The sequence below is a fragment of the Pristis pectinata genome, chromosome 35, assembly GCF_009764475.1.
Source record: "Pristis pectinata isolate sPriPec2 chromosome 35, sPriPec2.1.pri, whole genome shotgun sequence".
Taxonomy (NCBI): domain Eukaryota; kingdom Metazoa; phylum Chordata; class Chondrichthyes; order Rhinopristiformes; family Pristidae; genus Pristis; species Pristis pectinata.
In genome coordinates this window covers 10187597-10215116 of record NC_067439.1, presented here as the reverse complement: position 1 = coordinate 10215116, position 27520 = coordinate 10187597, and the positions used below count along the sequence as shown (strand labels likewise).

The 27520-nt window shown below is 47.9% G+C and overlaps 1 protein-coding gene across 1 annotated transcript in view; it reads right to left on the bottom strand.

Annotated features, from left to right (window-relative positions):
- Window positions 1-27520, bottom strand: part of LOC127586254 (transforming growth factor beta-1 proprotein-like) — a 52931-nt gene that overhangs the window by 21323 nt on the left and 4088 nt on the right. Inside the window, exon 2 of the mRNA XM_052044057.1 lies at window positions 12821-12963. Within this exon, the coding sequence (XP_051900017.1) occupies window positions 12821-12963 (143 nt within the window). The remainder of the gene's footprint in view (window positions 1-12820; window positions 12964-27520) is intronic.

Here is a 27520-nt window from a genome sequence, read left to right as displayed (position 1 = left end):
CTGCCTCCACAGAGACCTGGTTCAATCCTGACCTCCGGTGCTGTCTGCGTGGAGTTTGCACATTCTCCCTGTGACCGGGTGGGTTTACCCTGGGTGCTTCAGTTTCCTCTGACATCCCAAAGACGTGCAGGTTGATAGGTTTATTGGCCACTGTGAATTACCCCTAGTGTGTAGGGGAGTGGTAGAATATAGGGAATTGATGAGAATGTGGGATTGATGTAGGATCAGTGCTGATGGTCAGTGCAGACATGATGGGCCAAAGGGCCTGTTTCTGTGCTGTATCTCTCCATGACTCAATAACCCAAATAATCTAATCCAGTTGGGCACAGGAGGCCAAGTAACTGAACATACCTAGACGTAAAACACATTGAGAGAGATTGCAACAGAGCCATGAACATACGGAATGACGGGCAGGCTCAAAGGGTCTACCTACTCCTGCTCCTATTTTCTCCACTTTCCTCTTCAGCCTAACAAGATGCTTCTGAAAATATTATTCCTTGGGATAGTTGTGAGAAAAAATGATTTCAACTGTGACTGAGTCCTGACAAGGAGAGCAGCAGTGTAAAACAGAACATAGAACACTACAGCACAGTACAGGCCCTTCTGCCCACAATGTTGTGCCGACATTTTATCCTGTTCTAAGATCTATCTAACCCTTCCCTCCCACATAGGCCCCCATTTCTCTATCATTCATATTTTTCAGGGACAGAGAGTTATGGAGCCATAGAGTTGTACAGCAGAGTGACAGGCCCTTCGACCTATCTCTCCTCTCCGATCATCAAACACCCACCTATACCAATCCCATTTACCCGTACGTGGTCCGTACCTTGGCGGAGCTCTGGGGAAAGCATGGGGAAAGAGACAGAGGTCAACGTTGGGGCAGATGACCAAATGGTTTCGAGGAGGGTCAGGAAAAGGAGGGAACTCCTGGTCCCAGGGTCTTGGTGGATGAAAGCACAGCCGGCAGTGGGTGAGTAAATAAAACTTTACACTTCACTGTTTGTTTTATCACCCTCTGACAATCCCATTAACAGGAGGACCTGAACAACTTATCCCCAAGGCAACCCTGGCCTCACACCATCACAGATTCCCTTTGTTCTATCCATCTCTCCTGCCGCATTCTTAGCAACTTATTGTTCTCTCATTCCCAATTCTGTCAAAAGAGTCTTCAGTGTGAAACATTAACTCTGTTTCTCTCCACAGATGCTGCCTGACCTGATGAGTCTGTCCAGCATTTGCTGATTTTAATTAAACCTCGGGGTGAATGACAGGCAAGAATTGGAGGAGTGCAGAGGTCTCAAAGGGAGGTTTCAGGGATACAGAGGGGTGAGATTATGCAGGGATTCTGAACATAAGGATGAAGGTTTCAATAAGAAGTGATTAACTGGGAGCATCAAACATAGAGGCGATGGATGAACAGAATCTGGTTCGAGTCTTGGATGGAGAGTAGATCAAGGAATCAAGTAATAGTTAAGAAGTGGTTTGAGGGAGGTTGCCATACATATATAAATGCCAACATTCAGCCCAATTCATCCACTTTGTAAAATTTAATGATCTCAGGGCTCCTGTTGGTCAAAACCCCACTGATCTCCTCCACACATCAATGAGATGTTCACGGCACAGTAGCACAGCAGGTAGTGCAGCTTCCTCACGGCTGTAGAGACCCGTGTTTGGTCCTGACCTCCGGCACTGTCAAGGCAGAGTTCGCACGTTGACCGCGTGGGTTTCCTCCGGGTGCTCCGGTTTCTTCCCAGAGCCCAAAAATCCCAAAAGGTTGGTGGGTTAATTGGAAGCTGTAAATTGCCCGAGTGCAGGTGAGAGGTAGAATCTGGGGGCAGTTGGTGGGAATGTGGGGAGAATAAAATGGGATTAGTGTAAAATGGGAGGTTGGCAGTCAACAGGGACCAGAGGGGCTGAAGGGCCTGTTTCCATGCTATATGACCCTATGATTCTAAGACATACACAGACACATTCCCTCATAATTTCTTCCAAATGAATAAAGTGATCTTGCATCTCAACCAAAAAGCGAGGTGCTGGAGGAACTCAGCAGGTCGAGCAGGATCTGTGGGGGAAATGGACAGTCGACGTTTCGGGTCGAGACACTTCATCACATCCAGATGAAGGATCTTGATCTGAAACGTCAACTGTCCATTTCCCCCACACAGATGCTGCTCGACCAGCTGAGTTCCTCCAGCAGATTGTTTGTGGCTCCAGGTTCCAGCATCTCCAGTCTCTTGTGTCTCCATTTTGCATCATGACCAGTTTATCTACCTCAGTTACTCATAAAGGCATCCTTCCCCCAAGTCTTGAAAGCATTCCAGTCTTATTAGCTGAAGAGAAAAAAAGCAGCCTGTAGATCCAGCTGCAGAACTCACCAACACCTGGCTAACGAAACAAAGGATTAAGTGACTTCCAGGACAATGAAGTGCTCTCCAACCAAGTGAAAGTATCTGGTCATGATCGGAATTCAGGAAACAAGGTGGGGAAATGTGCACAGCAAGCTCCCATAGACAGCCACGTGATAATGATCAGATCAGTTAATTTACTGATGTTGTTAATTTATTGAAGTGTAAATATTAGCTGGACCAGCTTTCAAAAGAAGGAAGAATTAACTACAAGATGGCATCTCTGAGAGTATGGCAGTTCCTCAGCCCTACATAAGAGTCATCCTAGGTGTCTCGAAACACACTTTACTCTGTACTGTTATTGTTTTTACCTGTACTACATCAATGCACTCTGTACTAACCCAATGTAACTGCACAGTGTAATGAATTGACCTATACAATCGGTATGCAAGACAAGTTTTTCACTGTACCTCGTACAAGTGACAATAATAAACCAATACCAGTACCAATACCCACAGCCTCCTGGAGCCAAGTTGAAAGCTGAACCACATCTGACAACACCCAACCTCCCTGACACCTCTCTCTGGAATCCTCCTCAACCCTTTCCCACAGTCGTTCCCAGCACTTCTCTGCTGACTTATTCCATAACCTCCCAGCCACAAACATTCCACAGGCTTCAGAAAATAAAATTCAGGCAATATGATGCTGAGGGAATCCTGAAGTGTTTGAAATTCCTCTGTTCGGATGAGGTGTTACACTGAGACTCCATGTACCATCTCACAAGTTTCCATAGGCTGAGCATTCAGCAACAATAAAGGTCTATTTCCTCTATTTTCAACAATAAAGGCCTATTTACCTCAGTAAAACCTACTGAGTGCGTAATAGCGAAAAGTCAACAGAATCTATTTAAGAAGAGTCTTGACGAACTACAGCAAACACAACTCATGAACGAAACTGCAGCAACACCCCATTAAAATGGTGCCAGTAAAGCCACTGCCTCACAGCTCTAGAGACCCGGGTTCAATGCCGATCTCCGGGGCTGACTGTGTGGAGTTTGCACATTCTCCCTGTCACCGCGTGGGTTTCCCCCGGGGAGCTCCAGTTTCCTCCCACACTGCAGAGACGTGCGGATTGAGAGGTTAACTGGAACGCCGTAAAAGTAGGTGAGTGATGGAATCTGGGAAAAGTCGATGGGAATGAGGGGGGGATAATGGAGAGGGATTAACATTGGATTAGTGTAAATGAGTGGCTGATGGTCGGCACGGACTCAGTGGGCCAAAGGGCCTGTTTCCGTGCTGTATATCTCTATGACTCTTAGAGGTATACAAAATCATGAGGGGCATAGGTAGGATGAGGCGTCTTTTTTCCAGGGTTGGGGAATTGAAAACTTGAGGACGTGGTTTTAAGGTCAGAGGTGAAAGGTTTAATGAGAACCTGAGGGATAACTTTTTGTTTACACACAGCGTGTGGTAGATACATGGAACCAGCTGGCAGAGGGAGTGATTGAGGCAGGTACACCAGATACATTTAAGGAGTATATGGACAGGTACAGATTACAAGAGTTTAGAGGGATATGGGCAAAATCCTGGGAAATGGGGTTATCCTGAATATACATCTTGGTCAGCATGGTGCCATATGTGCCAAAGGGCTTTTTTCCATGCTGTACAACTCTATAGCTCTATTTTTTGGTCAGAAAATTACTGTAAGTGGAGGACAGTTATGAGTAAGTTATGCATGTGAAACCAATGTGAGCAGCAATGCTTTACGGGTGAACCATCTCAATAGTCCCTCAGACAACATCACTAAATCTTTGACACTGTCTTCAATGCAATGTTTAAACGTACACAATGGATGACTTCCTCGCAGCCCCGTGTGACGCCAGCACTGATGGGTCACGCCATCACATGACACACAAGAGGATGAGGGCGCTGGGCAAGTTTAGCCAGATCATTGTTGGAAATAAGAGTAAATGTATTCCAGTTTCTCCTGTGGTTACACAGACTGAGAAATACCAAAGACGCTGGTTGCATTGTAATCCTACATTTGGAGCTGGTTAAGGAGCATTAATTTATCCACAGTTATGGCAACTGTAACAAGGATTCTTGCCTTTGTGGTTATTTGTAGTGGTTTTGCTACTTCATACTTTAATAGGTTTGCTGTCAGCAGCTTTAGAGGAATTTTCAGTGACACATATGTTTTGCCTATTGTATTCTGGGATTTTACATGGATTTGCAGAACCTTCAGTTTTGCCCCTTCCCTTGGCAAAGATATTCAGGGTTACAGAAGCAAGGCAGGTAGACAGAGTTAGGATACAGGGCAGGGGTGATCTAACGGAACAGGCTGAAGGTCCTGAATGGCCTCCCAATACTCCTGTTCCAGTTGCCTTGGCCAGTGCAGAGTCATCTTCAGTCTGAAGATTACCAGTTGCTGGGAGTTTTTCTCGATAGCATCGCAACACAGTTTGCTATCCCCATTTTTCTTCTCTGGTTTACAATCGGAGTATCAGATACCATAGTTTCAGACTGACTACCCTCACTCTCATCCCACAATTGTCCCACAGTCCAAAGCCAGTGTTGTTGATGCCAAGTTCAGTTTGTTGTAGTTGGAATCATCCAGCACAGAAACAGGCCCTCATGGCCCACCTCGTCCACACCGAATGTGACGCCGATCTACGCTAATCCCACTTGCTCATGTTAGGTTCCTATCCCTCTGCACCCTTCCTATCCAAGTACCTGTCCAAACACCTTTTAAACATTGTAATTGTATCTGCCTCCACCACCCCCTCTGGCAGCTCGTTCCAGATATTCACCTCCCTCTGTGTCAAAAACTTACCCCTCAGATCTCCTTTAAATTTGTCCCCTCTAACCTTAAGCCTGTGCCCTCTGGTCCGAGACTCCCCTATCCTGGGAAAAAGGTTATGAATATCTCATTCATGCCCCTCATAATTGTATAACCCTCAGCCTCCGATATTCCTGCAAGAACCAACCCAGCCTGTCCAATCTCTCCTTATAACTACAGCCCTCCATTCCAGGCAACATCCTAGTGAACCTCTTCTCTCCTCCTACCACATCCTTCCTGTAATGTGGTGACCAGAACCATACACAATACTCAATACACAATGTGCGGTCTAACCAATGTTTTATACAACGTGTCATCCCTAAAAATAGTTTGTAGGGATTAACTTCTGTGAATAGACTCTGTAGGCTGTTTGCTCAGGTGCACTGAATAACTAGACTTTGTCTGCTGCGAGATAGACTGTTTGTGTGAGTCCCCCATTATACAAGTTCTGCCCCTTCCACTAACTGAGCTTGGGCAACAAGCACTCTACAGGGAGTAATAGACACATCAACAGAAGTGGAATTTAGACTTTCCTTTGATTGTTTTCCAGAAACCTTGCAAAGGAATAACCACCAGACACCAGCCTCCGTGTAACAAGTGAGCAGACTGCCCATTGAAGCCAATGAGTTGGAGGCTGGATGGGACTCACCCAGCCAACAAGTTCGACATAATCAGTGAGCAGAATTTACTCAAAGCACGTACCGCCAGGCTCAAGGACAGCTTTTATCCTACTGTTAAGACTATTGAAGGTTTCCTTAATACAATGAGATGACTCTTGACCTCACAAACTATCTTATTATAGCCTTGCACTTTGTTATCTGCCTGCACTGCACTTTCTCTGTCACTGTAACACTTTACTCTGCATTCTGTTATTGTTTGACCTTGTACTACCTCAATGCACTGTTGTAATGAATTGATCTGTATGAACGGTATGCAAGTCAAGTTTTTCACTGTACCTCGGTATATGTGACAATAATAAACCATGTTAATGAACTACATGGTCTACAGACAACACTGAAGAGTCTCTGTGAACTGCAGCTGATAAATGAAACTGCAGCAACATCTCCCAGTAAAAGGATTGTTGTGCCAGAGGAATGCAGTTAGTGGAGGACAGTTACATTGTGTGTGACTGATGGGGGAATCAGTCCAGCCAGAAACAGGAGCCGAATTTTGCCCCTTCACCTTCCACCCAACATCCCAGCCTTGCCCCATCCTAACATCACAAATCCCAGATCAGTCACATTTCAGTTGGAAATTCCAAAAATAAATTATTCCCTAAATTTGTCCATTTTTATTATGTTTCAATCTTATTCATATTTCTTACATTTTATCCACCGAGTCCGTGGGTCCATTCCCATCCGTCCCATTACCCTACTTACCTCCATATCACCCATTCTCTTTAACGTGACCATTAACTTCCCTGACCCCAGCCCCTGATTTACTTGCCACTCATCTACACTCGCCTCAATTTACAGTAACCAACTAACCCACCAACCTGCACGTCTTTGAGATGTGGGAGGAAACCAGAGCACCCGGGGGAAACCCACACGGTCACAGAGAGAACGTGCAAACTCCACACAGACAGTGCTCGAGGTCAGGACCAAACCTGGGTCTCTGGAGTTGTGAGTGGCAGCTCTACCTGTTGTAGCATTGCGGCACCTTGGTATTGGTATTGGTTTATTATTGTCACTTGTACTGAGGTACAGTGAAAAACTTGCCTTGCATACCGATCGTACAGGTCAATTCATTACACAGTGCAGTTACATTACCTTGCTGTACAAGTAATCATTTTATCCATTTTTAAGAATTACTAAAAGCTGCTTTTGAACAAAAACATTTCAGATTGGCCTCAATATTTTAATAGAATAGACAGAGCATTTATTGCTGTAGTGTAACTTTTATGTTCTCTTCCCTAGTCTCACAATGCACTGATTGAAATCTTAAAAGGTGGTGTTACCAGCCAGATATCCCTCTGGATTTTGCAGTCCTAAAGAGTGATAATACCTACTCCCTGATATAACCACGTTCTAGGTATCCAATAATATTCTAAGCACTGCAGTAATAATACCCTGAGTACTGATTTAGACCCAGCAATGATGAAAGAGCGATGATATACCTCCAAGTCAGGATGGTGTGAGGTGTGGGGGGAACCAGCAATGGGTGGCACTTGCCTGCACCTGCTGTCCTTTTCAGAGGTTGAGGTGGTGGGTTTGGGAGGCACCATAGGAATAGCCTGGGTGAGAAACTCCACTTTGTAGATGGTGCACACTGCAGCCACTGTCCGCTGATCCACTGTCCCTCAGTGGATGCCAACCGTAACATTTGCCAGCCATGGTACACTGTAACCAAAGGACTAGACTGAAGGCAAGGGCCCCAAGAACAAGCTGATTTACTCAGTGAGTTATGATCTGGAACACCGGGCCCAGAAGCAACAGTAACCTTCAAATGGAAACTGGCTCAACACACAGAGAAAGAGCTGGAAGAGGAGTGGGAACTAATCGTTTTGAAAGGGGACGGCAATGTGGCACAGCGGGTAGAGCCGCTGCCTCACAGCTCCAGAGACCCCGGTTCAATCCTGACCTCTGGCGCTGTCTGTGTGGAGTTTGCACGTTCTCCCTGCGACCGTGTGGGCTGCCATTGGTTGGTCCGCTTTCCACCTACATCCCAAAGACATACAGGTTGGCGGGTTAATTGGCCGCTGTAAATTGCCCCTGGTGTGTAGGGGAAATGGTAGAATTTGGGAGTAGTTGATGGGATTAGACTACTTGGGTGTTTGACAGTCAGCAAGGACTCGGTGGGCTGAAGGGTCTGTACCCATGGTGTATCTCTCCCTGACTCCTGACCTAGAGCTGGCACACCCACAATGGGCCGAATTGCCTCCTTCTGCAGTGCATCCCTCTGAAGTGAAGCCACAACTGTTCCCAGCTGACGTCAGCTGGCTTCACACCGACCAAACCTGGCACCGTACATCTTAGTTGGATTTCTAAACCCAGCTTGTTCCAACATAGGATCTTTGCCAAGGGCTTCTGTACAGAGTCTCGCAGTCTCCACAGAAGCTCAGATGAAGACAACAGGGAAACGCAGATTACAGTAATCATCAGTCAGGGATTGCAGGGAACAGATTCTATCCAAGGCACCGTGTGTGGGCTATATATAGAGCCTGGATTGGCAGAGACCCCACCCAGTGATTGAAAACTGTCAGACCAGGGGAGTTTAGCCTGTGTCGGTTGGAGCCAGTATGGGCGGGAATCCCAATCTGCGGTGAGGCCTGTTTGCTCAATCAGCCACCAGTCTCCAGAACGGATTGTAAAGACTGCACTTACTGACAAACGCTGTCTCCTACCAGGGTGCAAATGATTGGATAATTCCCCGGCTCGATGACCGCACTGAGACCAATTTTATGCACCGCACATCCTTTACATCCCTCTTCTCTCCATTCCCACCAATTCTGTGGGGGAAATGACCCGGTTTTCAACAGGGAGAAGCTGCTGTAGTTTCCTCCCCCCCCCTCCTTGAATAGACCATCTCCTGGGAAAATTGATGAAGTCCGCTGTGCCAGTGACTCCTTTCTGTCCGTGCTCCCTGCCCACCTCCAATGATAAATGCAACATTGAATAAATTTGGAATGAATAAATACTGGGATCAGGGATGATGATTAGCGTAACACTATTACAGCGCCAGCAACCTAGGTTCAATTCCAGCCGTTGTCTGTAAGGAGTTTGTTCGTTCTCCCCGTGTCTGCGTGGGTTTCCTCCGGGTGCTCCGGTTTCCTCCCACATTCCAAAGACATACGGGTTAGGGAGTTGTGGGCATGCTATGTTGGTGCTGGAAGCGTGGCGACACTTGCGGGCTGCCCCCCAGAACACTCCACGCAAAAGATGCATTGCACTGTGCGTTTTGATGTGACTAATAAAGATATCTATCATCTAAACTACCAAATCTTCATGGAAACCCTACTTCCACTGGTTCATTAACAAACTTCAGGGAGGGACATCATTGTATAAAACTTTGGTTCGGCTGCACATGGAGTATTGTGTGCAGTTCTGGTCGCCCCATTACAGGAAGGATGTGGAGACTTTGGAAAGGGTGCAGAAGAGGTTTACCAGGATGCTGCCTGGATTAGAGGGCATGAGCTATAAGGAGAGGTCAGACAAACTTGGATTTTTCTTTCTCTGGAGTGTCAGAGGCTGAGGGGAGATCTGATAGAAGTTTATAGATAGGGTAGGCATAGATAGGGTAGTCAGAATCTTTTACCCTGGGGTAGAAATGTCAAATGCTAGAGGGCATAGCTTTAAGGTGAGAGGGGGGCATTTAAAGGAGCTGTGTGGGGCACATTTTTTTTAAAAAAACACAGAGAATGATGGGTGCCTGGAACACACTGTCAGGGATAGTGGTGGAAGCAGATACAATAGTGGTGTTTGAGTCATTTAGACAGGGAATGAAAAGAAGATGGATCATGCAGGCAGGTGGGATTTAGTTTAATTTGGCATCATGTTTGACACAGACGTTGTGGGCCGAAGGACCTGTTCCTGTACTGTTCCGTGTTCCATGTTCTACATCTAGCCGGTCTGCCTCACATTGGGACACTAGACCCATATCGATGTGGTTGGCACTTCTGGAAGGCCAGAACAAGCCACAAGATCCTGGGGCAATTGAGGCAAGGGCAATAAATGCTGATCAACTTGTGACGGACACATCCCAATGACAAATAAAAAGAATTAAGTTCTTGTGCTATAAAGGAGCTCCCTCACACACACAGTACAGTAACAGTAAGGAGGAATCACTCCCTTTTACCTTCTAGTGCTTATGTGCATGACACATGGCACTAGAGTGAATCATTCCCCTTTCTCCATAGGAGTGAGACAGACACAACCTGTGTAGTACCAGACAAGAGTGAATTGTTCAAAACACAGCAGCAAACTCGAACATGTCCAGGCTGACAGTGAAATTTCCACTGACCCCAAGTTGCTAGTAACGTCACTGATGCTGCAATGGGGAATCATTAACTGAGTCATCGGTTGCTTTGTTTATGTTTCTTCAGTGATAGAAACCCGACCCTCTCCCTACTGCTCTTTACATTGAAGTCTTGGAACAAAATTCCTCAGGGACAGGTTGAGTCCTGACTGCAGGCTGCTTGTCAAACACCCTCCCAATTTTCCCAGCGCCCACGTACTGTTTTCACGGGAGCCTTTCTAATTGTTGCCAAGGTTTCGTGATCCAGCCCTGTCTCTGGGCTCCCGTCCAGCTCCCGTGGATCTGCCCTCGACACCGACGCGCACTGCTCAGCTTAGTTGAGGTGGGTAGTGCTTTAGGACTGCTCCAACTCCCCCCCATCACTGGTGGAGCTCAAGACCTTCTCCATACATTTTGTACAAATTCCAGGCTGGAGGCAGTTTTACAGAAGCCAACGCCCTGTGTTAGGATCGCACAGTCATCTATATGTTTAACTCTTAGACTGGAAGCCGTGATTAAGCCAAATTAAGTTGGTAAATTGGTTTATTACCATCACATTTACCGAGGTACAGTGAAAAACTTTGTTTTGCATGCCATCCATACAGATCATTTCATCACATCAGTACATCGAGGTGGTACAAGGGAAGAGCAATAACAGAATGCAGAATAGCATCAAGAACACAAACAGGCCCCCACCCTCTTGACACTTCAGTCATCTTGGTACCCTTTGACCTCAGAGGCCATTGGGCATCGAGTTGGGCTCCTTCCTACCAGAGAAAGGGGGCCTCAGAGGTGATCCAACAGAGAAGGTCAAAACTACAAGGCAAATCTGTCCAGGTAACCAAACAGAATTAACTGGACGCTCCAACAGAGAGAATGACGTGCACTTCTATAGTGCCTTGCCCAACTTCAGGATGTCCCAAAGGCCTTCACAGCCAATCAAAGCGCAGGAGAAAATGCAGCCGGCACAACATGCTCCCAGAGTTAGTACTGTAACAATAACTGGTGCCCATTATAAATGATGTTGGCGGAGGGATAAACATTGGCCACAGAGAGAATCTTCCCAATCCTCTTAAAATAGTGGCCAGGTTGATATTGCCCTATGAGGTAGGAGGAGGCCATTCAGCTCATCGTCTATGCTGGCTCTTAAAGCAATCCCATCACATCCTACTCCCCCATCCCCCCACTTACTTCCCTGTGACACATTCTCTCTCGCCAGCCCATCAACTTCCCCCAATTCTCATGCCACCTATCCACACACCAGGGGCAACTCACAGCAGCCAATTAATCCACCGACCCGCACGTCTTTGGGACGTGGGAGGAAACTGGAGCGCCTGGGGGGAAACCCATGCCGTCACAGGGAGAACGTGCAAACTCCACACGGACAGGACCCAAGGTCAGGATTGAACCCAGGTCCCTGAGGGAGTGGCTCTACCAGCTGTACCCTGTTAAAGAGGGCAGATCACTTTAACATCACCTCCAACAATGCTGCACTCCCTCAGTAGTGCACTGGACCATCACACCAGAACTTTGTGCTCAAGCCTCTGGAGTGCACTCACCACCAGCTGGCCCTGAGGTGAAGCACTGAGCCACAACTCACAAGGTTGACATGAAGTTCAAGGGAGTCAGCGAGAAAGGGGCTAATAACAAGAACTGACTGAAGCGACACAAAATAGCTGAGAAGCAGCAGCAAGAAATTATTTGCTTCTGGAAGTCTCAGGACAACAAAACCTCCAGTAACATTTAATGACAGAATGGTGCAGCGGGTAGTGCTGCTTTCTCCCAGCTCCAGAAACCCGGGTTCGATCCTGACCTCCGGCGCTGTCCGTGTGGAGTTTGCACGTTCTCCGTGACCGCGTGGGTTTCCCCCACGGGTGCTCCGGTTTCCTCCCACATCCCAAAGACGTGCGGGTCGGTAGGTCATTGGCTGCTGTAAATTGTCCCCAGTGTGTGGGTGAGGGGGAGATCCGGGGGGGGGGGGGGGGTGCGGGGTAGCGAGAGGGAGCAGTTGATGGGAATTTGGGGAGAGATAGGTTATAGGGCAATAAGTGGGAGAATGGGATTGCTCTGAAAGTTGGTATAGACTTGATGGGCAGGACTCTGCTGATCATTATTTTTGGGAGGTTAAGGAACCTAATGAGCCTGGTGCCCAGACAACCCCCAGAAACCTTCCCTCACAAAGGCAGTGCAAGTACTGGTCAGTTCTACTGTTGTCCTCCGTCACAGTGTCCCTTCCACAGGTCTCCACACTCTCCGTAGCTTACTCCCCAACCCCATTATTTTTAAGATATGCCCCACTTCCCTTTGTGGAGAGTGCTATCACTGAACACTTGGGCCAAACGGTGCCCACATGCTGTGAAACTCTCGCGTGCACCAGCTCTCTGATCACTCAGTGACAGGCACAGGATCGAATCTGGATCCCCAGGATGACAGAATAGTGATGCTGCCTAGACCAGTCATGCCATGCAATGCAATGGGGGAAAGAGACAGACAGAGAGACAGGCCTCAAGGAATGTTCAAGAATAGGTGCACTGAGAGCTGATAACCCTGCCCGGAGTGCTCATTCCCTAGTACAACACGCTGCTCCCAACACCACATAAAACTGCAGAAGAGTTCCAGAATTCAGATTGCTGTAGGAGGAGATGACAGAATTCCCACCACGGCCAAGCACAGGTTGGGATTACCTCATAGAGTTCCACCCGCTGTTCGGTATCAGCTGCATCGGATCTGAGCATTCGAAAGAGTCGGAACTCCGCTCGATGGAGGGACGATGCGTCTAGGCCGTTTAGCGTGACGTTGAAGCTGTAGATTTTGAACGGGGTCTCATCTACAGGAAAGCAGAGAGGTGGCTCACATCACGGCACAACAGCCAGTTTATAACATCACCACTGCAAGAAATGGAACCTCATTCTCCTTGTCATCCGGGGACGCTCGTGATCACTACACAGTGCCACTACCTAACCCTCCCCGTGCAGAGACAGCGGGGGGTTAGACACAGAGCGGGGGGTTAGACACAGAGCGGGGCTCCCTCTGCACTGTCCCACCACACATTCCCAGGATTGGTACGGCAGGCATGGTAGTGTAGTGGTTAGCGTAACGCTATTACAACGCCAGCGACCCGGGTTCAATTCCAGCCGCTGTCTGTAAGGAGTTTGTACGTTCTCCCCGTGTCTTCGTAGGTTCCCTCCGGGTGCTCCAGATTCCTTCCACATTCCAAAGATGTACAGATTAGGAAGTTGTGGGCATGCTATGTTGATGCCAGAAGTGTGGCGACACTTGTGGGCTGCCCCCAGAACACTATGCAAAAGATGCATTTCACTGTGTGTTACGATGTACATGTGACTAATAAAGATATCTTATCTTATCCTAAACACAGAGTGAAGCTCCCTCTACATTGTCCCATCACACACTCCCGGGACGGGGTCAGTATCTGCACCAGAGGCACCAGCTGAATACATGGGGAAAAAACTAATGTGGAAATTATTTTAAGACAGACATCCCACTTTTCAGGACTCTAAAATGGGGCAAGTGTTTTTTTAGTTCATGACATCCAATTGCAATCACTGTTATCGGGTAGACAAATACGATATTCACTGTGTATGTAACAATATCCCAAGATATGAATGTGATAAAGGTCTACAAATAAATGGTTATTGTGAAAATCCCTCGACACTGTCCTATTAATATCATTCTGTCCCAAAGTTTTATGACGAGTCTCTCCAGGAACTGTCCTCTGTTACCAAAGATCCCCAGGGGTGACTCTGTGAACTGGCTTCCTCACTGACAGGGTGGGGACAGTCTAAAACCAAAACAATACCAAGCTGCCTTAACCCCTGTCCCGGAAGTGAAAACCCAGCAACTTCCCTCTCACACAACATATTTGTTAATCACAGCTCTCACTGAATGACAGACCCCTGCTTCCTGTGGTGGTTTACAGGAAGGCCATGGCACAGAAGTGAAACCAGTGTCAGTTAACGATGCAAAGCACCGGTTCCTAACAGAAATAGTGGCTCTCCCCCACCATGACTCCACAAATTCAGGCTTCAACACCCCCCTCCCCCCCACCCAAACAGAGACACCCCACCCCAAACTCCAAACAGATTCTGGCTCCCTACCTCTCCGCCCACCCCAGCAGAGACAGCAGCTCCCACCCCAGCAGAGACATTGGCTCCAAGCCCCACCATCCCAACAGAGACCCCCTCTCCCTCCCATTCGTTTCCTTACCCATCCCACCACAATTCACAGAAACTGTACAATAGTCCATTAAAGCACCACTCCTCCTCCATCACTACCCCAATTATCTCCCCACCACCCATCCTCTACTTCAGTGGGAAACCCCCTCGTCTCCAAGGCCGGGCTTTCAGGTCACACTGCAGAAGACAAAGGATAAAAGTCCAGGCAGACACTTTGGTGCTGTACCGAGGGAGTTCCACACCACCAGAGGAGCGGGATGTTAAATCAAGGCCCTGTCTGTCCTCGTGAGGGGTTTATGATGTTATTTTGGAGAAGAGTTTAGGGTTGTTAATATCTGGCCCAATGATTAACTGAAATCACAACAGCACTATCTGACCTTATAATTACTGTGTGTGGTAGCTCGTTGCAGATTTCAAAAGTGACCTACCTTCCAAGATATACAATTGGCCCTACAGCACGCTGCATTCCTCTAGCACCTTCACAGCCTCAAGGCAACATTCCTTCCAGACTGAGCAGTCACGTATTACCAGGGCAGGGACACCACAGGTTAGACACAGAGTGAAGCTCCCTCTACACCGTGCCACCACACACTCCCAGGGCAGAGAGAATACAAGTTAGAAACAGAGTAAAATTTCAAGTCCATAGCTCCCCAGAAGTGGCAACACAAGTGGATAGGGTGGTAAAGAACACATAAAGCATGCTTGCTTTCACTGGTTGAGGCACTGAGTACAAAAGTCAGGAAGTCACGTTGCAGCTGTATGAAAAGTTGATTAGGCCACACTTGGAGTACTGTGTGCAGTTCTGGTCGCCCCATTACAGGAAGGATGTGGGGGCTTTGGAGAGGGTGCAGAAGAGATTCGCCAGGATGCTGCCTGGATTAGAGAGTATTAGCTATTAGGAGAGGTTGGACAAACTTGGACCGTTTTCTCAGGAGCATCAGAGTCTGAGACAAGTCTATAAGATCATGAGATGCATAGATAAGGTAGATATAAGAGTCTTTTTCCCAGGATGGAAATGTCAAATATTCAAGGGTATAGATTTGAGGTGAGGGGAAGTTTAAAAGGAGATGCGCAGGCACAAAGTGGTGGGTGCCTGGAATGTGCTGCCAGGGGAGGTGGTGGAAGCAGATACAAGAGCAACGTTTAAGAGGCATTTAGACAGACACGTGAACAGGCAGGGAATGGAGGGATACGGACCATGTGCAGGCAGGTAGCATTCGTTAGAATGGCATCATGGTCAGTACAGACATGGTGGGCCGAAGGGCCTATTCCTGTGACTTACTGTTCGATGTTCTATGCTCCTGAGTTCCCCCCCCCCCCACCCCACCAACAGGGAATGGCCTTGCCTGAAAAACAAGGTTGAACATTATCTGGGCGTTGTTTCTCTTCTCTCTCACTGAAAAGGAGAAGTAATGTGATCCACGATAACATGGAGGCTGAGTGTAGCCAGCTCTCCAGAGGCCGGCACTGCTTCTCAGCCTAGCTGCCTGCCACACATATTCTGGTGAGGAATAAAACTTCTGAGCAGCAAACCGAAGATCAGCAATGGAAATGCCCAGTGATTACATTCACAGACCATCTCAAACCGCAGCCTGCCCCCAGGGACAGCTTTGAAAGGACAGGATGGCACAATTACTCTCTGCTTCATGCCAGCCTCCTCACAACTCATTTCTCTTCACCCCATCGGTACACAGTCCACTGCTGCTTTCTCCCTCATCTGAGCCACGTCTCTCCAAGGTAAGATCGCAGCCCAGACAACCCCTGTGGAACTGCTGCCTTGGAGCGGAGGAGATGGGACACACTCAGGGTTCCAGCTCCCATTCGTCACCCAACGTAGAAACATAGGAGGAGATCATTTGGCTCGTTCTGTTCACACCAGCCCAACCCTACACGCCAACTCTCAGTACAGGTTACTCTGCTTCATTCAGGTCCTTGTTAAATGGGACAAGGGCTCTGCTTCCACCACTATTTCAGGCAGTGAGTTCTGGACCCCACCTCACACAAACATGGCCTCAACACCCCTCCAGTTCTCCGGCCTCACTCCCTGCCATCTCCTACAGGAATCAGGTCCTCTCTGTCCACTTTCTTTGTACATTTCAATCCCCTCTCCTCTCGGTCTCCCTGTTCCAAAGAAGACTACATCAGCCTAGTCCCTCGTGGCTAAGCTTTCCAGTTCTGGTGACCTCCTTGTAAGCCTCCCCTGCAACTACTTTAATAAAATTGCACCCTTCCTGTGGAGTGCCACCAGTGTCAGAGCATGATCTTGGACAATAAAGGAAATTAACCACCATCGTGCTTAAGGGATTTCTGCTGGGAGTTCCCAAGGATGTAACAGACTCACTGGGAATGAAAATAACACATGTTAATAAGGCACCGTTAAAGTGATAAATCATCCCAGGCAATTCATGGGAATTTTAGCAGATAGATTTTGGCCACCAGCACAAACAAGGTGCTACAAGGACGGATGATGCAAGCAGCAAGGAGTGTGAGGGAGGAGACACTCGAGTAAGGAGCTTCAGAGCTCAGGGTACAGGTGCCAGTGGTGGAGAAAGCAGCAAATGGAATTCACTCAACACAGATCTTAGGAAGCGATGTGATTAGATGAGGCTGCAGGGATGGGGAGAGGGAAGTGACACAGAGGGATTTAGAAACGTTATTAAATGGTGGGATTTCCCTCCGGGGAAGGCAGTGGAGGGGTCAGCGGGGGTGATGGATGTCAGGACGTGGCACAGGTTCGACCACGGACGGCAGGGTCCGGGAGGAAGACGGGAGACCTATCCACACCATCTCTCCCTCAGAAAATCCGCAATGGGGTTGAAGACAACAGGTTCTGAATTCCCAAACGTTTCGTTGGAGAAAAACCCAGTTTATCCAAGACCAGACAGCTGGACCAGTCAGAGGGAGTGCTGACACCAAGGGAGGTGACAATGAGAGGAGATGGGCATCTTCAGCCAGTTTTATTTTAGATTTTGAGTGCTCTGAACCTCATGGTTTTCAATACTGAATTGTTCCTCTTTCTGCTCTGTCCTCAGCCGTCCTTGCACCTCCTCTGGTCAGATCAGCGACAATTAGTGAGCTTCCCCACCCTCTCCCAGACAGCACCACCACTTCTGCCATTCAGTCTCTCTTATTCCCCAGCCTACCTCCGCAGCTGTTTTCCACCTTTTGGTAGTTCTGATGAAAGGTCATCAACCTAAAAACATTAACTCTCTCTCTCTTTCTCTCCACAGATGCTGCCTGACCTGCTGAGTGTTACAGAGTCATACAGCATGGAAACAGGCCCTTCGGCCCAAGTGGTCCATGCAGACCAAGGTGCCCATCTAGGCTGGTCCCATTTGCCTGTGTTTGGCCCATGTCCCTCTAAACCTTTCCTCTCCTTGTTAGAGTCATAGAGAAATACAGCACATAGACAGGCCCTTCGGCCCAACCAGCCCATGCCAGCCAGTGCCCACCCAGCTAGTCCTAATTTCCTGTGTTTGGCTCATTTCCCTCCAAGCCCCGCCCCTCCATGTACTTCTCCAAGTGCTTCTTAAATGACACTATTGTACCTGTCTCAACCACTTCCTCTGGCAGCTCGTTCCATACACTCACCACCTTGTGTGAAAACATTGCCCCTCAGGTCCCTTTTAAATCTTTCCCCACTCACCCTGAACCCATGCCCCCTAGTTTTGGACTCCCCCACCCTGGGGAAAAGACTTATCATCCACCTTATCTATGCCTCTCATAATTTTAAACATTTCTACAAGGTCGCCCCTCATTCTCCTTCGTTCCAAGGAATAAAGACCCAGCCTGGCCAACCTCTCCCTATAACTCTGGCCCTCGAGTCCTGGCAACATCCTCGTAAATCTTCTCTGCACTCTTTCCAGTTTAACCACGTCTTTCCTCTAACAGGGTGACCAAAACCATACACAGTACAAGTGCGACCTTACCAAATACAACTGCAACATAATGTCCCAACTCCTGTACTCAATGCCTTGACTGAAGGCCAGCATGCTAAATGCCTTTTTCACCACCCTGTCTACCTGTGACGCCGCTTTCAATGAACTACGCACTTGTACTCCTAGGTCCCTCTGTTCTATTACACTCCCTAGTGCCCTACTGTTGTTGGTACAAGTCCTACGCTGGTTTGACTTTCCAAAATGCATCACCTCACCCTTATCTGTATTAAAATCCATTTGCCACTCCTCGGCCCACTCCCCTAACTGATCAAGATCCCCCTCGATAATTTCCTTCACCATCAACAACACCTCCTATTTCATGTCATCCACAGACTTGCTGATCAAGCCTTGTGCATTCGCATCCAAATCATTCATATGAATAACGAATAACAAGGCCCCCAACACCGACCCCTGTGGCACACCATTAGTCACCGGCCTCCATTCTGAGAAAGAACCTTTAACCACCACCCTCTGCTTCCTATCTTCAAGCCAATTTTGAATCCACTTAACTAGCTCTCCCTGGATTCCAATGGACCTAACCTTCCAGACTAAGACCTTGTCGAAAGCCTTGCTAAAGTCCAAACAGACAACATTCACGGCCCTACCCTCATCTACCTTTTTTGATTACTTCTTCAAAAAACTCTAAAAGATGTGTCAAGCACAATTTTCCACACACAAAGCCATGCTGACTCCTTCTAATCAGACTCAGTCTATCCAAATTCTGCTAGATCCTGTAACTTCCCCACCACCGACTTCTGACCTTACTTTGGATGCAGTTTTTTTTGTACTTCAGGGTCAAAATGTTGCCTGATGCCACTCCAGTGAAGCACCTTGGGACATTTCACTACATTGAAAAGGTGCTATATAAACACAAACCACTTATTGTTACAGCTGTGGAGAGCTGGTGCACAGTTAGCTTCCTTTGTGAGCAGATCTGAGAATTTGAGCTACTTTGTCAAAGGAGGCAGCAAGAAGCTTCCAGAAAAGGAAGCAACACTCTTGGGACACGTCACTCATTCAGCAGCTGATTCACCACTCTCGGCCTTAAGAAACCAAAGAAAATTTGTTGAGAATTCAGGAAACTCTACCAGTCAGGGATTAATTCCCCCACGGTTAGAACTTGCTCTCATTTATTATGCGGCTAAACTCTCCAAGTTTTTAAAAAGGTGCTTTCCTTAACGGGGTCCTTCGCTTGATCAGATGAGGCTGTTGTGTTTGTCAGTCAGATGTGACCTTCTCCACAGTGGGGGCAGCAAACACAGGCGTGGTGCTGCCTCAAGTCCAGTGAGAAGGCTTCCACCTTGTCCTCCGGTGCTGTCTGTGTGGTGGTTACTCATTCTCCCTGTGACTGCCTGGGCTCCTCCCACCACCATCACTGCCCCCCTGCCCATCCATGTCACGGAACTGGAAGGTTAATTAGCAACTGTAAATTACTCCTTAGTGTTGGTGAGTGACAAACAGAACCACATGGTAGTTGATAGAAATGTGAGAGAGAGGTAGAGGGGATGCAAGTTGGAGAGGTAGAGGGGGGGGGGGTGGAATAAACGTTATGGGATTGCTGTGGTGAGGGCTAGCATGGACAGCACACAGAACAGTACAGCACAGCACAGGAACAGGCCCTTCAGCCCACGATGTTGTGCCTAAATTAATCCCTTCTGCCTACACAAGATCCATATTCCTCCATTCTCTGCGTAATCATGTGCCTGTTTTTCATAGTCACCACCACCCCTGGCAGTGCATTCCAGGCATCCACCACTCTATGTAAAAAAAAATTGCCCCATACATCTCCTTTTTATTTACCCCCTCTCACCTTAAATGCATGCCCTCTAGTATTAGATATTTTGACCCTGGGATAAAGATACCAGCTGTCTACTCTATCTATGCCTCTCATAATCTTATAAACTTCCATCAGGTCTCCCCTCAGCCTCCGCCACTCCAGAGAAAACAATCCAAGTTTGTCCAACCTCTCCTTATAGCATCTGCCCTCTAATCCAGGCAGCATCCTGGTGAACCTCTTCTGCACCATCTCCAAAGTCGCCTCATCCTTCCTATAATGGGGTGGACAGAAGTAAATGCAATACTCTACATGCAGCCTAACCAGAGTTTTATGAAGCTGCAATATAACTTCCTGACTCTTGACCTCAGTGCCTTGATAGGCCAAATGGCCTTCTTGTGCTGTACAAAGTAAAGAAGATTGGGTGTCCATTATTCAATCACAAGGATATCCCAGGGATGCAGTTGCCTGCCAATTAATGTTCCTATCCTGCAATCCTCAGCCTCTCTAGAAGTTCCAAGGATACTCAGCAACAAGGTAGAGATAAAAGGCTGACAGTGTAAGGAGATTTTAAATTGGCCATCTCATTCTAACTCTGTCCATTTCAGAGCAGGCACGGTAGTGTAGCAGTTAGCATAATGTCATTACAGCGCCAGTGACCCAGGTTCAATTCCGGCCGCTGTCTGTAAGGAGTTTGTACATCTTCCCCATGTCTGCATGGGTATCCTCCCACATTCCAAAGACGTATGGGTTAGGAAGTTGTGGTCATGCTATGTTAGCGCCAGAAGCGTGGTGACACTTGCGGGCTGCCCCCAGAACCCTCTATGCAAAAGGTGCATTTCACTGTGTGTTTCAATGTGCACGTGACTAATAAAGATCTTATCTTATCATTGGCTTTCCTACAATGTTCAGGCGAAGCTCAACTTAGGTTCAAGAAACAGCACCTCATCTTCTGACTGGAGACAATACAACTCTCTGAACCCAACGCTGAGTTTAACAACTTCAGATAATCAGCATTTTTACTTAGATTTATGTTTAATGTATGTAATGTTCTCCTTTTGATCCTGTCAGATAGCAATTCCATTTCTCAAATGACACCTCCGTGACTGACCTTTTGACCTTTCATTACTTCTCTCTTGCAGCATCACCACTTTTCTATCAGTTAATCCCTCTCACCCTCCACCCAGACATTTTATCCTCTCCAACACCACCCCCCTCCTCAACACCTTGCGTCTGACTTTTCTCAGTTCTGTTGAAAGGTGATCAACCTGAAACATTAGCTCAGTTTCTCTCTCCACAGAAGCTGCCCGTCCTGCTGAGAGTTTTCCCATATTTATTCATCTCACCCCCCCCCCACCCCCTCAGTTATCACTAGGTCAGCCCACCACACACACACACACGTCACCTCATCCACCTTCCCGACTAGTGCTGTGTTACGAATCCTGTCCAGGTTGATCAAGTTTGATCAATAGTAAAACAGAAATGTGCATTTATATAGTGCCATTCACAACCTCGGGGAGTACCAAAATGTGTTGCAGTCAATGAAGCACCTATGTGGCCACCACGGTAACGTAGGAAATGTGGCGACCAATTTGCGCACAGCAAGCTCCCGTAAACTTCAGTGTGGCTGGCTGAGTGCCAAATAATGGGCAGAATGAGGGAGGTACAGTCCCTCCATTGTTTTTCAAAATGCTGCTACAAGGTCTTTTTCCTTCAGCTGAGTGGGGAGTCACCTCAGAAAGTAATTCTCGTGTTTCCTTACAACACCAGCCATTTGGCCCTTCAAGTCCATGCTGTTCCTCAGAGCAATCCCATTCCTCATGTATTTCCCTGTAAATCATTCTCCCCACATTTCCATCAACTCCTCCCCCCCCAGATTCTACCCCTCATCCACACACTGGGGGCAATTTACAGCAGCCAATTAACCCACCAACCCACTGGGAAGTGGGAAGAAACTGGAGCACCCGGGGAAACCCACGTGGTCACAGGGAGAATGTGCAAACTCCACACAGACAGCAGTGGAGGTCAGGATCGAACCTGGGTCTCTGGAGCTGTGAGCCAGTGGCAATGCCTGCTGCCTCCTATAAATATGACCATGGAGAGTACGGCATTTTCTCAGTACTGCACTACAGAGCAAGTCTCTGCAGTAGGGTTTGAACCCACAATCTTCTAGCCCTGAGGCAAGAGGGATCCCAAAGAGTAGCCCTAGCTGAGGGGAGGTGGGGAAGGAGGATTCAAAAGGGCTGCTACACACTCTTGTGGTCTTGGGTTTGGGGAGGTGGGGGGGGGGGTGAAGAAGAAATATCAGCACAGGCTCAATTCCCACCCGGTACACTGCTCTGAAAACAATGATCACAGGCAGGAGGCTTGCTACGAAGGTCTCCATTGTGAAATAGCCATCTGGGCTCCCATGTTGAGAATGACAAAATCGGACAAGGTCCCGGATCTACAGCTGGAATCATGCACAGCCAGGGTTTGTCCCAGGACAGGGAGAGGGGATAACGGGATGGTGAGGCAGCATGGATCAGCCATCTTGAGCTACATAAATGACCGAGAAGCTCCCAGAAACAGGTGAACAAGTTTAACAAAGGAAGAAAAACAGATTGAGAGAGTTTCCATAGGTAGGCAAATAAAGAGAAAAACTAGTGTGGGGAAACGTGAAGCCCTCCCATTCTGAGATGGGAGAGTTTAAAATGGGGAATGCAGGGGAATTAAACAAATACTTGGTGTCCATCTTCATAGAAGAAGACAAAAAAAAACACACAGAAATACCGGAAAACCAAGGATACAGTGGAAAGGAGGAAATAAAAGAAATTAATATTAGTCAAGAAATCCTACTGGAGAAGTTAATGAATCTGAAAACTGATAAGCCCCAAGGACCTGATGATTAACATCCCAGAATACTGAAAGAAGGGGCTATGGAAATAGCAGATGCTTTGGTTAACAGCCTCCAAAATCCTGTGGATTCTGGAATGGTTTCTGCAGACTGGGAAGAAAATGGGACCCTTCTATTTGAGAAAGGAGAGAGCGAGAGAGAGCGAGAAAACGGAACTACGAACCTGTTCGTCTAACTTCAGTAGTTAGAAAATGATGGAATCTATACTAAAGGAGGCAATATCAAGACACAGCAAGTAATATGATTGAGCAGCGCCAACTTGGAGCGGAAACTCTAGAATCGCAGAGAGACAGCACAGAAACAGGCCCTTTGGCCCACAGTCTATGCTGACCATCAACCACCCATTTACACTAATCCTACATTAATCACATTATTCTTCCTGAATTTTCTCATCAGCTCCCCTCAGATTTGACCACTCACTTGCACACCAGAGGCAATTTACAGTGGCCAATTAACGTCCCAACTCGCGCATCTTTGGGCTGTGGGAGGAAACTAAAGCACGCAGGGCGGACACTCACAGTCACAGGGAGAATGTGCAAACTCCATACAGATCTCTGGCACTGTGAGGCAGCAGCTCTACAATCTAATGGAGCTCGTTGAAGATGCATCTGGAGCAGACGAGGGGAACCAGTGATGCGGTGTATTCAGAAGGCTTTCCAACAAGATCCCACAGAGGAGATTGATGAACAAGGTTGGAGCAGGTGGTATTGGAGGCAGTATACTGGCAAGGATTTTGAGTTGCTTAACAGATGACATAGGAGCAGAATTAGGCCATTCGGCCCCTTGAGTCTGTTCTGCCATTCGATCACGACTGATATATTTTTTCCTCTCAACCCCATTCTCCTGCCCTCTCCCTGTAATCTTTGACGCCCCTACTAATCAAGAACCTATCAACCTCTGCTTTAAATACACCCAATGACTTTGTGGAATCCACAGATATCGTCTGTGGCAATGAATTCCACAGATTCACCACCCTCTGGTTAAAGAAATTCCTCCTCATTTCTGTTCTAAAGGGATATCCTTCTATTCGGAGGCTGTACCCTCTGGTCCTGGACTCTCCCACTACTGGAAACATCCTCTCCACGTCCACTCTATCCAGGCCTTTCAATATTCAATAGAAAACAAAGAGTTGGAATAAACAGGTCCTTCACAGGTTGGCAAGTGTTTAGCACTTCAAGGGCCCTGACTATTCACAATTCAGCTGAGGGAACCAAAAGTAATGTTCCAAGCTTGCTGATGGAACAATGCCCAAGTCGTGGGAATTTGGATGTAAGGAGGCTTCAAGGGGATATGGTGGAGCCAATGAGTGGGCAACAACATGGCAGGTGGAGTACAACATGGAAAAGAGTGGAGATTATACGTCATTGGAAAAAAGCAGAAATACAGAACACTTGCTGAATGGAGATAGATTCAAAACATTAATGTTCATAGATCATACAGCACGGAAACAGGTTCTTCAGCCCACCAAGTCCACACCGACCACCAACACCAATCCCTTTTTATTCTCCTCACCTTCCCCGAGAACACCTCCCAGATTCTACCACTCACCTACACACTGGGGGAAACCCACGTGGTCACAGGGAGAACGTGCAAACTCCACACAGACGGGACCCCAGGTCAGGATCAAACCTGGGTCTCTGGAGCCGCGAGGTATTGGCTCCACTCGCTGCGCGACAGTGCTGCCCAAAGGGACCCGATATCCTCGTCTCTGACTGGCGACCGGTGACTACACCTGTCACCATAGGCCAACATGCAGGTGAAGCAAGCAATTAGGAAGGCAAATGGTACATTAGCATTTATTGCAAGTGGATTTGAGTACAAGAGTAAAGATATCATGCTCCAATTACACACCTTGGTGAGACCGGGCCTGGTGCACTGTGTATAATTTTGGGCCTCGCCAGGAAGTGCAGTGAAAATTCACCGGACTAGTTCCTGGGATGGCAGCTCTATCATTTAAAGAGAGATTGGGTAGACTAGGCCTCTATTCTTTGAGAATGAAGGGCAAACTTATTGAAACAGAAAGTGCTTAGAGGGCTCGACAGCTTGGAAATAGGGAGCTAATCCAGGCTAAAACTAGAGGGTCACAGCCTCAGAATAAGAGGGTAGAGTTAGTTCAGTTAGACAACTTGGTTGGCACAGACAAGTTGGGCCAAGGGGCCTGTTTCTGAGTTGTGGACTCTAGACAGGTTAGGACTGGGGAGACATTTCTTCACCCAGAGAGTGGTAGATCTTTGGCGATCTCCAGCCCAGAGGTTTGCGGAGACTCAGTCATTGACTGTATTTGAAACACAGGTGAATAGATTTCTGGATAGTGGAGGGGTATGGAGATGTGGGAAGATGGTGCTGAGATGGAATATCAGCCATTGGCTGTTGAAAGGAGGACCAGGCATGAGGGCTGAATCATCTGCTCCTCTTCCTATTTCTTATGTTCTTAAATAATTTTCTTTGTAGTGCTGAAGTGTAATCTTACTGTGAACTGTCAATATTTGGGAAATCCATCCACAAACATCTCTTGGTCAACACAGATAACACAAATCACTATTTACTCCACAGATAGACGGCACTCACTGCATATAGAGACTGAGCTCCTCGTCTTTCGCTTCTACCGGCCCCGTAATTGTATGAGACAAGGGCACTTGAGTCTCCGACTCGTCTAGGCAATTGATCGTCTCAGAGCTGGAGGACATCCAATGCACATCTGAAGAGACAAAGCCCCCAGAGGTGGGAGCGCAGACAGCCAGTGACCGGCGTCAAGGACACTAAGCTCACATTGTTGACCATGCCAAGCTGTGTATCCCACAGAGAGCATCTTACTGTTTCCTCTGGGGTGGGATTTGGATCCAAAGCTGAGTGCACAAGTTCCCCCATCACTACTTCAGAGACAAGATGGGTAGCCATCCCTCAAACAAAAAAAATCACTGAAACACTTTCTGGTTTGGAATCACATTGGTCCACCTGGGAACTTGCTGTGTGCAAGTTGGTCGTTGTATTACAACTGCACTTCAGAAGTGTAGCTCACTTATATTAACTGTAACATGTAGCGATGGTCATGAAAGGTAGGTGCTGGTCTGTTGGCCTTAGCGCCCATGTTAACTGCATGCGTGACATCAAGGCAAGTGGGATTGGATGAGGTAGAGGAGGCCATTCAGTCTGCTGAGTCTGTGCTGGCTCTCTGAAGGAGCGATCCAGCCAGCCCCAAACCCTGCCCTCGACCTGCAGCCCTGTGAATCCTTTCCTGTCAGATGCTTTTCCAGCTCCCATTTGAACGCTACAGGTGAACCACCATCCTCTCCTTCCCCAGCTGGACACCACAGCTTTGGGAACACCACTCCAGTGACCCAGGTTCGATCCCTACCTCTGGCGCTGTGTGTGTGTGTGTGTGTGTGTGTGTGTGTGTGTGTGTGTGAGTTTGCACGTTCTCCCTGTGACTGTGTGGGTTTCCCCCGGGTGCTCCGGTTTCCTCCCACATCCCAAGGACAGCAGGTTAAATGGACACTAAGTTACATCTGGAGCAGGTTAACAGCAAAAAAAAATCATAGGCGATTTGACAGCCTCTGACTGCAGGGGTTCAGGGATACAAGGGCAGAATTAGAGCAGATAGAATTGCCCTGTTGTGTGCCAGCATGGAACTGATGGGCTGAATGGCCTCCTTCTGTGCCGTAGTAAACAGGGCCAGTAAAAGGGAGACACAAGAGACTGCAAATGTTGGAATCTGGAGCAACACACAAACTGCTGGGGGAGCTCAGCAGGTCAGGCAGCATCTGTGGAAGGTAATGGTCAGTCGACTTTTTGGGTTGAGACCCTTTATCTCAACTGGAAGATAGAGGGGAGAGAGCCGGTATAAAGAGGTGAGGGGAAGGGGTGGGGCAGGAGCTGGCAGGCGATAGGTGGATCCAGGTGAGGAGGGGAGGGTGGGGACAGTGGCAGAGGCTGGGAGGTGAGAGGTGGAGGGCTGCAGATGATGGAATCTGATAGGAGGGGAAGGTGGAGCCTGGAACCGAGGGAGGGAGGTGGGGAGGGCAGATGAGGGGAACAAACCCGGGGTGAGTCAAAGGTTCTGACAATGTAATGTTATCTCAATTTCTCTTTCCACTGCCTGACCTCCTAAGTACTTTAGGTGTTATTGCAGCACTTGTTTATTAACACTGACTATGTGTGAGATACACAGCTCGGCGTGTTTGACAATGTTTGTGGTTCTGCTGGGCACCCAGCCAGGAGTACCAGGTTCATGGAAAAACCCACACTCCAGCACTTGCACCCTGTATTAACTGTTCTCGGTACAATGAATGGGGAAGGTGGGAGGGGCCTGACAGAAACAAGTCAGTAGCTCAGACCACTGCAGGGAGAGGTGCGTTCTTCAGTGAAAGAACCAAAGATGGTTCCTGCTCGGGAGGAGAGAATTAGTCACCTGCAAAGTTGGGGTAAGAAGAACACATAGACTGACCTTCCAGGGGTGTGGGGCTGGTGTGTCAGAGGTTCCTACTGGTCGGAGAGAGTTTAGACAAGGAAAGAGACACAAGAGGCTGCAGACGTTGGAATCTGGGGCAACACACAATCTGCTGGAGGAACTCAGCAGGTCGAGC